The sequence below is a fragment of the Cynara cardunculus genome (genome assembly GCF_001531365.2).
Source record: "Cynara cardunculus var. scolymus isolate 2C chromosome LG 4, CcrdV1, whole genome shotgun sequence".
Taxonomy (NCBI): Eukaryota; Viridiplantae; Streptophyta; class Magnoliopsida; order Asterales; family Asteraceae; genus Cynara; species Cynara cardunculus.
The window spans coordinates 13,868,280-13,883,197 of record NC_037531.1 but is presented as its reverse complement, the minus strand read 5'-3'; the positions used below and the strand labels follow the sequence as shown (position 1 = coordinate 13,883,197).

Genomic DNA, 14,918 nt, shown 5'->3' with positions numbered 1-14,918 from the left:
GAACGTTCGTTCGTTTACGTTCGTTTATGTTCGTTTATGTTCGTTCGTTTACGTTCGTTTATGTTCGTTTACGTTCGTTTATGTATTAATTTTAATATATAATTTTTATTTATTTAATTTGAATTTAAATTTTAAAACTTTTTTAATTATTGAGCTTTTAAAGGGTTTAGGCCTTTTTTAATATTGGGTTTTTTAATAGGGTTTTGATTAGGGTTGATATCTCCTGATTCTCCATTTCTCATTTTCTCCTCCAACTCCAAGAAGACGCACGGCGCTGCTACTCTTTCCCTCCAGGACCTCCACCGCTCCACGGCGACAGGCTCACGGCGACAGATCCACGACGACAGGTCCACGGCGACAGACTCACGGCGACAGGCTCACGACGACAGGTCCACGGCGACAGACTCACGGCGACAGGCTCACGACGACAGGTCCACGGCGACAGACTCACGGCGATGGTGACAGTCCGACGACGACAACCCTACTCCCTCTTCGGCTCTCCTTCTCGGCCTCTCCCTGGTGTGTTAGGTCTTGGAAATTAGGTAAACAATTTATTAGTTTACCTTACCTATTTGCTTTTGCTTTATTCGAAACATGGAAATGATTGTGTTCATTAGTGCATATGGTGATAATGGTGTCTCCTATTCAATTTAAATATGCTTTGTATTGGCATATTTTACAGTTTTACACACGAAACAAGATCTGATACCAAGATGAGTGTATACACTTGAAGGGCAGTATCTGGGGTTGGAGCTACATGGTTCAACAAAAGGAAAGAAAAACGTATTCGGTATACAGAAGAACCACGAATCTCATCATCCTAATCTCTAGATCTATGGCTTCATTCGGTATCTGATTCTTGGAAATCAAGAACAGATTGATAGGAGATCTGGGCCATGTGCCAAACATCATTGTTAAAAGTGTTGGGCCATGTGCCAAAACATCAAAAGCAGAAACATCATTATGGATTACACAAATGTGATTTGTTTTTTTTTTGTTCCAATGACAATTGTGATTTGTTTTTTTCAAAACTATGGACAATTGGTGTGTAATAGTTAACTGAATGACAAATAGTGGTGTTCGTTTACGTTCGTTTATGTTCGTTTAGGCATGTTCGTTTATGTTCGTTTATGTTCGTTAAGACTGTTCGTTTATGTTCGTTTATGTTCATTTAGGCATGTTCGTTTATGTTCGTTTATGTTCGTTTATGTTCATTTAGGCATGTTCGTTTATGTTCATTTAGGCATGTTCGTTTATGTTCGTTAAGACTGTTCGTTTATGTTCGTTCGTTTACGTTCATTTAACTTGTTAACGAACGAACATGAACGAACACGAACACATCGGATTTCTAAACGAACGAACACGAACACATCGGATTTCTAAACGAACGAACACGAACACAATTATTTTCGTTCGTTTACCGTTCGTGTTCGTTCGTTTGTTCGGTTAAGTTAAACGAACGAACACGAACAAGCCTCCGTTCGTGTTCGTTCGGTTCGTTTACAGCCCTAATCACTATAGTACATGTGGACAGCCTACGTGGACAATGAGGTGGCATGGAAACCTAGTATAATGGGTAAATTTAAATCAAAAGGTTACCCAATGCTATAATGGGTAAATTTTTCAAAGTACAATGTCCTAATAAAAAATAATTTGAAAGTACATTGCTGTAATAAGAAAAACTGAAAGTACAATGTTATAATAAAGAAATTTATGAAAGTAAATTGCTATTTTATGCATTTTGCCCTATTTATTTTTACGGTTAAAATTGAAAGCAAATGGACATATTACACATTAGTATAAGATTCGAATAATCATAATGGACCAAATGGGTAGATGAACAAATCATCGAACCAATTTGTAATAAACCAACATGTTGCTACTTCACACTAAACCAGTTTTTAACAAAGCTAGTAACAATAAACGTATAAATTAGTAGTCAATAGCAAAAATCATATAAAGTTAGACAAACATCATATATTAAAGACAAACCAGTAGCAATTCGTGAATCAAAATAACAAATCCAAATTAGATAACAAATCAAGAACCCTAAATCAACTAGCAAGTGATAAATAAAAAACTAATAGTTAACAAATAACAATATATACCAAAGGGTATTTGGCCTAGCGGTATCGTAGTTTTTGACCTCCTAGGAGGTCAGAGGTTCAAACCTCACCGTAGGTGAGAAGGTTGTGCGAGTTTATTTATTGCATTTACTGTATAAATATTATATACTTCAAAAAAATAACAATACACATAAGTCTACAAAATAATAAGACGCAAAAAAATTGGAACGCATGAATTTAGTGCGTGGACCAACAACGGGAATAGACATAAGTAATTCCTCCGGTTTGTTATTATATTATATTATGTTGATAAATCATATGCCATAGCAATTTAATTGTTAAGTTTCAGTGTTTCAAATGTAATAATATCTACTTTCAGATGATCATGCATACTTAAGTTTTATATTTCATATTTATCGACTATTCAATATTCGTACGAATATTTCACTCCTTTGTTGCAATCAGTTATAAATTGTTTATATTATTATCCAATATTTTATAATGTTTAGTAGTTATCACGGTTCTAGGAAAAGTAGCATATGACATATTTCTAAGATCCATTTTATCATGAAACAATCAAAATCATACGAACATGTCCTATAACATGTCCAACTACACTAAGAGACCATTTACCTAAACACTTATCCGATAAGCACTTAACGGTAAAATTCAACATTATCGCTTACTTATCGGGGTATAATTTTATTCACTAAACCGCATCGTATGCAACAATTTATCCTGGTAAGCCCTAACCATGGTAAGAGTCTTCGTCCTCACTTACTGGGTAAGACTTGAGATTTTTGTCTTCGCTCTTACCGGGTAAGATTCTTAGTCCTTGCCATATTCATCCGGTAAAGTAAAGTGACTTGGTAAGCGCTTACCTGGATAAACGTCTAGTAAATGGCACCTAAGTTCATGATTCTTTGTACATTACTTTGCTTTCAATCGTAATACCGAAACAAAAAAAAGAGAGAATTTGTGCGTTTTGGCACATTAGTTTTGATGTTACAATTATTTATAAACAAGCTTCTAAAGATCCTAAATGAAGACAGTCTCATTATTAACCACAAAGCATATTAAACTGCATGACATCAGATATAGTTGTCATGAAACAACTGAAACAAGGAATACCCAGTTGTCCACGTTCCGATTACAATATACATAAATACTGTTTTTTCGTAGGAAATGATACGTTATATAATCCAACATAGTTGTTACAAGAAAACGTTTATTCTATATCACCAAGACAAAATTTATAACAGATCAACAAAATTCTCACAAATATTAAGGGGCCGTTTTCCAAATGTACCCGGATAAATGCTTACCAAGTATATTACCTTAAGAATGAATATGGTAAGGACCAAGAGTCTTACCCAGTAAGAGCGAGAAAATGACCAAAAGTCTTACCCGATAAGTGAGAACGACGACTCTTACCACGGTAAGCTTTTTCCGGGTAAATTGTTACATACGATGCCGTTTTGGTGGACTAAAATCTTACCTGGTAACTTACCGGTAAGCAAATGATAATGTTAAATTTTACCGGTAAGCACTTACCAAGTAAGTGTTTGATAAACGACCCCTAAGTCAAGTCTTTCTAGTCCCGAACATATGATATATGATTCATATAAAACAAATTTGATTGATTTTTTGTAACACAACAATCGTGTATGATACTCGTAATTTGGTTAGGGACTTAGATTGTAAGAAACCAAGAACATCAAGGGTTTTTCTACAAATTGCATTTTATTTTTTATTTTTATTTATTTATTTTCCATTTTATCTACACTCACTTGCCCTTAATCCTATTCCTTTATTTCCCCCGCATTCGTGTCTAAGTTGCTTGCACCTTCGTATACGCAGTCATTCTCACACAGCAAAAGAAACCCTTGGCGTCTCCGAGCTCTCAATCTCCGTTCCTCTCCGATCATCAATGGCCGACAAAACCGACTTCCTTCATTCTCATCATCACCCTCAGATCTCCAGAGGTGAATGAATTAACATTTTAATCTTCTGTCCGATCATTCGCTGATTCAACTTCGATTTCTTTCTAAAACTTTTTAATTTGTTGTACGTTCTTCTAAATCCTAGTTTTTCTGCAGAGATTGAGGCGGTTTTGTTGAGATAAATGCATTAAGGCTGGAGTTGTAATATTTGGTTTTATGTGACTGGTTTTAGAACCGCCGAATGTTTGAATTATTATATGTACGAATTAAAATGGAAAATTACTTTCTGTCTCCTGGCCTTTTTCTTCGTATCTTCCACGTTATGCGTTGATTCGTGAACGAAAAGTGTGAAATCTTTCTGCTGTCAACGTTTCGTGTGGACTGTGGTGGTTATAGACTTTTAGGGTTTTGAATAGAGCAATATAGACACACAGTGGTTTCCTTTTTAAAAAAAAAAAATTTAATTCGTTCTTGGTGGGTCTAATCTGAGAGTGAACGTGGTCGGTAGTTTATCTGTTACTCACTCATAATCTTGATATGAAGTCTTGTTCTATGATTTATTTATTACCCCATCTCAGCATGGATGGCTACAAATTTTTGTCATTCAAGTACTGTTGATCATCTGGTTAGCAACTCAGATGTATACTGAAAAGAATTAACATGAATGAAGTTTGTCTAAGTCAATTTTAATGCATAATCTACGGGCATGTGGCTGTTTGAGCAACACCTTAAACTATTACTTTATGGAAGTGTAGCAAACTAGCAATGTGTTTGTTGCATTTTCTATAAGAAAATACATTTCAATGGTCACAGAGTATTATATGTATTTAACTTGATCTGAGAGTTCATAGTGTAGCATACCATTTACACTTTTGTTGTCTTGCCTCATGTCTTATAGCTGGTATGTCATGCACCATGGTGCAAAGGTGCTGCACATTTGAAGGTGTTGACTCGCTATTTAGTCTGGTGTGGCAAGAGAAGGTGCAATGTCACAAAGTTTTTGGAGTGACATAATGGAGCAACTACAAAGTTTGGGTTTATTTTAATGAAAGTAAAATCAAGGCCACTCAACCTATTAGTTCTATTACACAGTATCCCATATCCTCTTATTGAACTAATACAATTATAATAAGATAAAAAATACACAACAAATTTAAAGAAATATAGTGTTCTAGAAAGCATTAAGTGGAGCTAAACGGCTGAGTAACCTTCATGAACGTGATCACCTGAACAGCCATAAGTGGTCCATTTCAGTATATGGGAAATAATTATTTTCAGATTGTGTAAACATAAAAGAATTGAGATATTGATTTGATATCATTTCGTAGAATCACTAATCAAAAGATTAGGAAAGTGCCTCCAAGTTAAGAGAAGCCAATTGATAATTCTCTGCTTATGTTTTGAAATACTTATTCAATGGTTAGTTGCTAATCAAAACGGTCAAAGTTGCTTACTCCTAGGCCCTAGGTCAAAATGTCCACTTAAGCTGGGATTTTAGGAACATTGAAGAAGAACAAAACCTACCACTATTTCTACATCTTTCTCTTCTCAACAAGTAAGGTGTCAACGCCAATTTTCTCTTGACAAGCTGTTAGCCCGTTCTCTACCTGTCCTTGATTTTGAACAACTTAGGCAGCTCATACATCTGTTTTTTTTTTTTGCAAATTTCTGTTGTGCATCTCTTCAATCATATTCATATTTATTTCAAGATAATTTTTGTTGTGCCTCTCTTTTCACTTGATTACCCATTTAGGCTTCACTTTTTCCCATATGCTTCCACTAAACTAGTAGAATCAAAACATCTTTTCAATTCTTGGGGATGTTCAATTGTGAAAGATTATGCTTTTGTCAAGTTAGTCATTATTTCGTGGTTTCTGGTGTTAAAGTACTAGCTTGACATTTTTAGTTCAATATATTACTTTGAACTAGATTTTTTATCATATAATTTCACGTTTTTGTCTTGGAAATTGCACATGATGCTTCATATGTTGTGCTCTATGGCTCATCATGTGTCTTGACTACCATGATACTTCCAATGTAGCCCAATTACAAATCAAGTCTTCTTGGGTCTCTTTTACTGGTACCTTTCTGCATGCATGTACCGCATAGAGAGAGTGAACAAAGTAAAGCTGTACCATAAATAAGCACTTAGGATGAAAGCACTTTTTTACAGATCACATGATGTCTGTTTTCAATCAATACGAGGCACCAGTACTTGTGATAAGCAACAATTCAATTGTATGAATATATATATATATATATGTTCTATGAGAAGACTCCTTTTCATTAACTTAGTTTTCTTTCTCATTAATCACTATAGTGTTTTTGATGTTTTGTTGAGTCGGATGCGTTGGTATGGAGCCCCTATAAACTTCGGTTGCCATAAAACTTATTTGTTTTTATCTTATTTGCCCACTACTCATTGGTTGAACATTTTGGGATTGCTTTGATCTTGCAACTATCATGGTAAGGATATGTAGAAAAGTAGCAACTCCTACTAGATGAATTGGTGATCTTACAGGAGAATTCTACTTCTTGAAAAGCAGATTTTAGAATGAAGTTGCTTGTAGCTTGAGAAGTTTGACTTCTGAACAGTAGTTGCTGTAATCCATTACTTATAGGAAAGTGATTTCTGAAAGAACCTGAGAGTTATTGCTTGGTTTGGTACTCATTGCTTATATTTTGTTATTGAAACTACTTTAGGGAAAGAAAAAGGTACAACTGTTGTTGTGATTGCTATCTACTATTTTTTTCTTTAAATTGTGGTGTCCTACCTTTGGCTGACTAAGTACACATGATGAAAACTTCATACCGAGACTGTTTAGACAATCCATATTGTTTTTAGTCTTATTGTTGTCGACTGACGTAATTTTATAAGCTTCTGCTTTGGTAATTCATACACTTAGTAAAGATGTCGGCTATGTAATGCACTTTGATTTTACTTTTTGGAAATAAGGTGATACATCCTGCATTATTCTACTATGGTCAGCATGATATTGGTTGGTGATATGTGAACTGTGATCATGTTGTTTTTCTCCCATGCGTATCTTTTGACATGTAATTACTAAAGAAACATTATATCGTTTTTTGCGTCCCTAAATTTCATGCAGAATGTCTAATCAGTCTTTGCCTTTTTAATTGTCTAGATGGGCATGGGTCTGACAGTTCTATTCCGCTTTCACCACAGTGGCTTCTGCCGAAACCCGGGGAGAATAAGACTGGAACTGCATCTGGGGTATGTGACCGTATTTTTTCTTTTTTACTTTACCTGTGCTAACCTAAGTTGTTAGATTTTTCTCCTGAGATCTGTTTGGATTAATTTTTTGATATCTGATAGTCTGTTGATCTTCAATGTCAGCGCTTTATCCAGTCAAAAGGTTTTTCCCTTCATTAGCTTATAAATCTTCTACTACTCTACTCTTTTATATGTATTTTAATGCAGGAGATTCATACGAGTCCTTTTCCAACTTTTGCCAATCGCCCGGGTGTCGGGAAATCACATGGAAACAATGACCAGGTCCATGATATCCAGAAGAAGGATGTGTTTCGCCCTTCCATGCTTGATAACCGTGAGCGCTGGCGTGATGAGGAGAGAGAGACAAATATCTCTGTTCGCAAGGATAGGTGGAGGGAGGGTGATAAAGAGCTTGGGGACAACCGCAAGGTGGACACCTCCTCTGGAAGATACTATGGAGAAGTACGACGTGCACCATCTGAGAGGTTGGCTGATTCGGGAAATAAGGATGCAAATCATGATCAGCGCCGTGAGAGCAAATGGAACACACGTTGGGGACCTGATGACAAGGAAACTGATGGTCTGCGTGACAAGTGGACCGATTCTGGAAAAGATCATGATGTTCCTCTTGACAAAGGCTTCTCACATCTGAATCATGGAAAGGATGAGCGGGATACTGATCATCCACGGCCATGGAGATCGAGTTCTGCTCTCAATCGAGGTAAAGTTGAGATTCCTTACCAAAGCCCAACCTCAAACAAGCTTTCTCCTATGTCTGTTCATGGTCGAGGACGTGGTGAAAATCTTAATCCGACTTTTTCCCTTGGTAGGGGAAGGGGTGTCTTTGAAGGGAACCCAATGAATAATACCTCTATTGATTCACATTCATTAGCATCTTTTTCTGATAAGATTGATCGATGTCATGAGGAGCCCTCTTCTGTGAGATACAGCAGGGCAAAGCTGATTGATGTGTACAGGATGACTGATATGAGATCCAGTGAAAGGATGTTAGATGGTGTCATGCTAGTGCCTTCACTTACCCAGGAAGAACCATTGGAGCCTCTTGCACTTATCGCACCTACCCCTGAGGAACTGGTAATTTTAAGGATAATAACTTTTGATCCCTTGTTTATTACTAGAGTTAAATTAGTATGTTGTTTCTTTGGCAGTTTATATTGAAGGGGATTGACAAAGGGGACATACTAAGTAGTGGTGCTCCCCAAATTACTAAAGATGGATCTGTTGGGCGTAACATGGTTGATGTGCAGTCAAGAAGAACCAAATTTGGTACGATAGACTTTCTTTCTATTGAATCTATTAAATATAGCTATATAGTTTGGAATATGATTGTTGTTTGCTATGGCTTTTCTGAGCAGGGAGTAGAGAAGATCTACCAGTTGCTGCCGACAATTACAAAGACGAGGCCACTGATGGGTTTAAAGGTAAGTATTTAATTTTTTTGGGCAATTTGTCTTGTGAGAAGCAGGTGCTCCTGTATGGAGCCAGCTGCATGGCTGATATCAGAGGATCGCCAACCTTTTTTTGTTATACAACTCTGTTTCTGAAGTTACTACTGTATATGATATGCATGCGACTGTGACATGAATTGCCACTGCTGCTAGGTGGCATAATTCTACAATTGCTCAACTTTTCCAACAAAGAGATTAAATGGTCATAAGACGTATTATTTCCGTTGGTTAGAGTACCCCCTATAGAAATATAGTGAGATAAAAAGGACACTGGCTGTTTGCAAGGCTTTTGATTCTTATTGATTTTCTGTTTAGACTAATACTTTATACTCGTCATGCTTGGAACTGTTAGATGATGAATATTTATCATTGTTTATCTGCAGAAGCAGAATATGGTGCTTCTTGTGCAAGGAATAATGATGTGGGAATTACTAGAGAATCAAGAATGCATGGAACCTCTGTTCACCCCGGGGCAAGTTGGCGTTCTTTATCAACTGGAGAGCGTCTACAATCAAACTCACATGACTTGAGGGATCTCCCAGCTGACATCAGGTCAAGAACTGACATAAGCTGGTCGCAGCCTCAAAAGGATACAACCAATGAGTGGAGTGGCAGTTCTGCAAATCCATCTTACTCCAAAGAAGGGCCTAAATGGCAGGTTAGCGAGGATCCAGTTATTAAAAGGCAACCATCAGGAATTTCAGACAGGGAACAAGAAACAAGGATACATTCTCAGCCATCTCCTGAAGACCTGGTACTTTTTTATAAAGACCCTCAGGGTGCAATTCAAGGTCCTTTTACTGGCAGTGATATCATTAGTTGGTTTGAGGCTGGATACTTTGGGATAGATCTGTTAGTACGTCTTGCAAATGCACCACAGGACTCGCCATTTGGTTTACTTGGTGATGTTATGCCTCATCTGCGTGCAAAGGCCAGACCACCACCTGGTTTCAGTGCAGCAAAACAAAGTGAAGTCAATGATGAATCCAGTAAGCCAAACTTCACCAGCTTTAGTAAGCTTTACACTGGCTCAGGTGAGAATACCATGCTGAAAAATGAACCAAGATTTCAACATGGTTCAAGTGCAGAGGCTGAGAATAGGTTTATCGAGTCACTGATGTCTAGTAACATGGGTGGTGGCCCACTGGAGAAGTTCGGTCTCTCTGAAGGTTGTCTTGATAAGTCAATTGGATTGAACTATAAAAATATATGATGGATTTATGTGATTATATATACATATATGTATACGGTTTTGCTTTAGGGCTGATAGTTTGTTTGTTCACTTTACAGGCATGCAGGGATATTTTGGAAACTCCAACACGGTTCCTCCCTTAGGAACAGAGAGTGGGGATAACTTGTACCAATTGGCCAAGAGGATACAGCTTGAAAGGCAAAGATCATTGCCTAATCCTTACTCTCTTTGGACGGGAAGGGATGCGGCTTCTATTGGCCCTAAGTCTGATATTCATCAAGATCCTGCTATTCCACAATCCAATGTTCTGTCAGCTGTAGCTGAGAATCTTCGTCAGCAACCGCAACCCCCAAATGTCCCAAGTCCCGAGTTCATGTCCATTCTTCAGGGGTTATCTGATAGGCCTACCTTTGCTGTGAACAGTGGCGTAACGAGTTGGTCAAATTTCTCAGTTCCTGGTGGTCTGGACCCACATCAGGATAAGCTGGACATGGCTCATGGCAAAAATTTCCCTCTTCAAACATCCTTTGGAGTCCACCAAAGGCTGCAACCACAGAATCTGTCCACACTGACAAATTTGCATGCTCAAGGTTTTGATAATCCGTCTGGTCCATTAATCCCTGAAAAGTTGCTTGCTTCTGGCCTCTCTCAAGAACCTCAACTGTTAAGTTTGTTGCAACAGCAACACATGTCACAATTGAAACATCAGGCCCCAATACCTACGCAACAGCTGTCAATATTGGATGAATACTTGTTGCTTAAACAGCAACAGCAAAAGCAGGAGCTGCAGCAGCAGCAACAGTTATTACGACAGCAACTGCTTTCCCAGGTGCTCACTGAGCAACATTCTCAGCAGCATTTGGGCAAGCAATCTTATGGACAACTGCAGACGTTGGGCTTACCAGTTGTGAGCTCTGCGTTGGATCATCTTGGGTTTCAGCCTGCACATGAAATGTTCCAGATGGTATCACAGAATCAAGCTATTAATATTCAGGATACAAGGACTATTGACTTCGTTAATATGCCTCCAGTTGTTTCGCAAGATGGCAACCATATCAGTGAATCTGAAGCCTCTATACATTTACCTCATCAATTGGTGGAGAATAGAGCTCATCAAAAAGGTTCGGATGCTATGGCGCCGGAACAAAGTGATGAAAATGGTCATAGGAAGGGTTCTGATGATAATTGTTTACAGGAGCAAGCAATTCCAGTTGGTTTGAGAGCCGAGGAAGATGTTGCAATATCAACCTGTGAAGATTTGATGTCTGTACCTGCAGAACAATTTCAAAGTTCATCAGCTGTGCCCTCTGTGGGACCTCCTGACAATCAAGTTACAAGGTCTGAACATCTTGATAATTTGAAGCTGTCCTCTGTTGATGTTGTCGATTTGCCGAAGATTCAAAATAGATCATCTAATGAACCTTCTGTTCCAAAAGAAGCAAAAGTTGTTGAAGCACGCGAGGTTAAAAAAGCTTCTGAAAAGAAGTCAAAGAAACAGAAGTCCTTCAAGGCACAATCCTCTGACCTGGCAAAGACGTCATCTAAAACACAGCAGCCGAAGCAATCTGTACCTGAAGTGAACAAAGTCAGTCAGGTCGATTTTGATATGCAGAGTGTTAAGCATGAAGCGAATCCAGGAGAAGTCGGAGAATGTAAATCTGATGTAGTCACGGTAGATCCGAACAGTGTGTCCGGTGGTGATAGCCAGATTTCTGAGAAAAAGAATGAGGCTGAACTGTCAGGATCTATCACACAACACCACACACAAGTAATTACAGGTCAACGAGCTTGGAAGCCTGCTCCGGGATTTAAGCCAAAGTCATTGCTCGAAATTCAGCAGGAAGAGCAGTGGAGAGCACACGCACAGGCACAAGCACAGGCAGAAATGACTGTTTCTGATATTTCAACATCTCTAGGCTCCATAAATATATCCACACCTTGGGCTGGTGTTGTTGGAAATTCAGATTACAAGGAAAATAGTATAGACCGTGTAAGTTCTGAGCCAACTGTTGCTGAGGGTTATCTGTATCAAAAGAACAAGAAGGGGCAGTTGCATGATCTTTTTGCTGGAGAAGTTATGGGGAAACCTAGTGAAAGAGAGTCTGCAAGTTCTGACAGTATCTCTCATGTCCCAGCATTACCTGTGACCGGTTCTCTATCAGATTCAATAGATGATGGAAACTTTATTGAGGCTAAAGAAACTAAAAGGAGTCGCAAAAAGTCTGCAAAAGCCAAGTCTTCAGGAGCCAAGGTTTCGGTCCCTGTTGCTGCTGCTGAAATTCCAGTTAGCTCAAGTCCCAACGAGAAAGGCAAAAATTCGCGCCAGACACTAGAGGAGAAGGATTTGTTACCAGCTGTTCCATCTGGTCCTTCGCTGGGAGATTTTGTGGTCTGGAAAGGGGAGACTGCCGCTCCTTCACCTGCTCCAGCTTGGTCCACTGATTCAGGAAAATCTGCTACACGCACATCTTTAAGGGACATCCTGAAGGAGCAAGAGAAAAAGGTTTCTTCCGGCCAGCATCAAACACCAGTGCCAACCCCTCAGAAATCTGCATCTGTTCAGTCAAACCGTGGAAATGGTCCATCATGGTCGTCTTCCATGTCATCTCCTGCAAAGGCCGCATCCCCTGTCCAGATTATATCCCATGGTGCCTCTCAATCAAAAAACAAAGTAGACGATGATCTGTTCTGGGGTCCAGTTGATCATCCGAAGCAAGAACCAAAGCAGTATGTCCCTTTATTTCCATTCTTGATGTCTGCATGTATCTATTTTATGCCTGTTTCAACCATGGATAACTTCATTTTCTTACCTTTACTCTCTTGTGGTTCTTCTGGTGTATTGGACTGGAGGTGATGTCAACAAGTTCTGCAGTTATTTTAATCATATGCTGTTGATCCCTTTCAGTATTGCATCTGATGAATTCTATATTGATGTTACACGTATTAAATGTACTCTTACACCAAAATCATTTGTAGTAAGTCACTTGCTGCTAGATGGATGTGTGACACTTCTGTTTGAACATGCAAAACCATTACACACTAGTTTATTTGCACTCGATACATGAAATAAGTGCTTTGAGAATATTTAAGAATGTTCGTGGTCTAATGATTGTGAACTTTTTTATTTATTAATGTAAGGGGTGCAAATCAGTAGCATACTAGGTTACCAGTATGGGCTGTAGGCCAGTATTTGTTGTCAAGTAATGGAACATGTGACTCTGATTCTTTTTCATCTTGCACCCCTTATATGGCTATTTATTGAAACATAATGGAGGCTTATATCTTTAGGTGATGCTTAATTTGTACGATTTATATGCTTTCTTCTTCATGCAGGTCGGATTTTCCTCAACTTGCAAACCAGGGTGGTTGGGCAAAGAAGATCCCTGGAAAAGGAATTTCTGGTGGGTCCTTGAGCCGAGAGAAGTCTATGGGTGGCAGGTCTGCTGAAATTTCCCTTTCCTCATCTCCTGCATCAAAGGGGAAAAGAGACGTGTTAACTAAACATTCAGGTAGGTGACTTGATGCTAGATAATGAATGCCTTACTGTATTCTGAAATGATTGTTTACTGTAATTTTGCAGAGGCAATGGACTTCAGAGATTGGTGTGAGAGTGAGTGTGTCAGGCTTATTGGAACAAAAGGTATCGCAAAATCATAAGTACTCTTCTACTTTGATTTATGTTATTGCTTTTGTTGCAAATGAATAATCTTGAAATTAATTACCAACCTGAAGTCTTGGAGTCTGTGAGTTGATGCAGAACTTCCTTCAGTTGCATAATAATCAAGGGTCCTTTGGATAAATGACCTTAAATGAGTTTTCAGTTAGGAGCATGACCTTCTAAAAGGATTAGGTCATTGACCTTCATTTGATCTGCCCTTGGTTCAAAACAGTCTGCTCCGGTTAAAAGTTAGAAATACATTAAGGGTCATGTTGCAAAATGTTCCTCTGGAGAAGGTCATTGAGCTAAATAGCTCTAATAATCAAAGGCAAGTGATGCGGTTAACATCTCATATGAACAATACTAGAAATTCCTGTAGGTATTCACAGAATTTAGGAACAGATAGGAATTTATGACCTTGTTCCTTCTCAGTGGGCATATGAATTGAATTTTATCAAAAAATTGTCTGATTCTTAATCGATAACAACAAATTCATTCATGCAAACCCTGGGGCTGACTTGCCAAACACTGGAAAGGAAAAGATTCGATTGTATGCTTCAATTTTTGATGGAAAAACATACTGCTCGTTGACGTTTTGCAGACATCTTTTGCCCTTGTTGGCACTTTAAGCTTCATGTAATAGTGAAAATGATTCTTATGCTTATTATGCACCTAATCTTGCAAGTTAAATTGTATTTGCACATTTGCTTGATTTTGAAACAAGAGTTTGTAAAGATTCTTCCATTGGTATGCATGATATAATACATAAGACTTGCACATGATGTTGATATTATGTCTGACGTTTTTGTTTTCAGATACAAGTTTCTTGGAATTTTGTTTGAAGCAGTCAAGATCAGAGGCAGAGATACTGCTGAAGGAGAACCTCGGTTCTTATGACCGTGACCATGAGTTCATTGACAAGTTCCTCAACTACAAAGACTTCATGCCATCTGATGTGCTGGTGATTGCGTTTCAAGGTGGGAAGGCTTCTGGAGACGCCTCATACCGCGTCTATGATGGGGCCCGAGATGCTGAGGTGGGCGGCAGCAATGCAAATGTGGGTGGAGGCGGCAAGAAGAAGGGGAAGAAAGGGAAGAAGGTTAGTCCTGCAGTTTTAGGTTTCAACGTTGTTAGCAACAGGATCATGATGGGAGAGATTCAGACCGTTGAGGACTAGGGGATCGTTTTGCTATTTTGTAGTTGTAAATACTTTTAAATCTCGAGAGATAGAGAAGATGACTGTAAATGATTATTACTATTACTATCAAGTTTAGGGGGGAAACGGTTTTCGTTGTTCTTGTTCGGTTACAGGGCTGACAGCAGAAAAAAAGCTAATGTAATGTTGGTTTGCTCTA

General features: G+C 38.5%; 1 protein-coding gene across 5 annotated transcripts; it reads left to right on the top strand.

The window, feature by feature from the left end:
• Positions 1-3,911: 3,911 nt before the first annotated feature.
• On the top strand, positions 3,912-14,918 carry LOC112511070. Of its 5 annotated transcripts, none has more exons than XM_025116465.1 (10): positions 3,912-4,051; positions 7,156-7,244; positions 7,452-8,339; positions 8,414-8,531; positions 8,621-8,686; positions 9,103-9,882; positions 10,004-12,632; positions 13,239-13,414; positions 13,486-13,545; positions 14,379-14,918. In XM_025116465.1, exons 1-10 carry the CDS (start codon positions 3,997-3,999, stop codon positions 14,738-14,740), a joined length of 5,223 nt encoding a protein of 1,740 aa, XP_024972233.1. In that variant the 5' UTR covers positions 3,912-3,996; the 3' UTR covers positions 14,741-14,918. The 5 variants fall into 5 exon arrangements, with proteins under 5 accessions (XP_024972233.1, XP_024972231.1, XP_024972235.1 ...); XM_025116463.1 differs by having other exon boundaries at positions 9,097-9,882; XM_025116467.1 differs by lacking the exons at positions 3,912-4,051; positions 7,156-7,244 and having other exon boundaries at positions 7,847-7,965; positions 8,222-8,339; positions 9,097-9,882.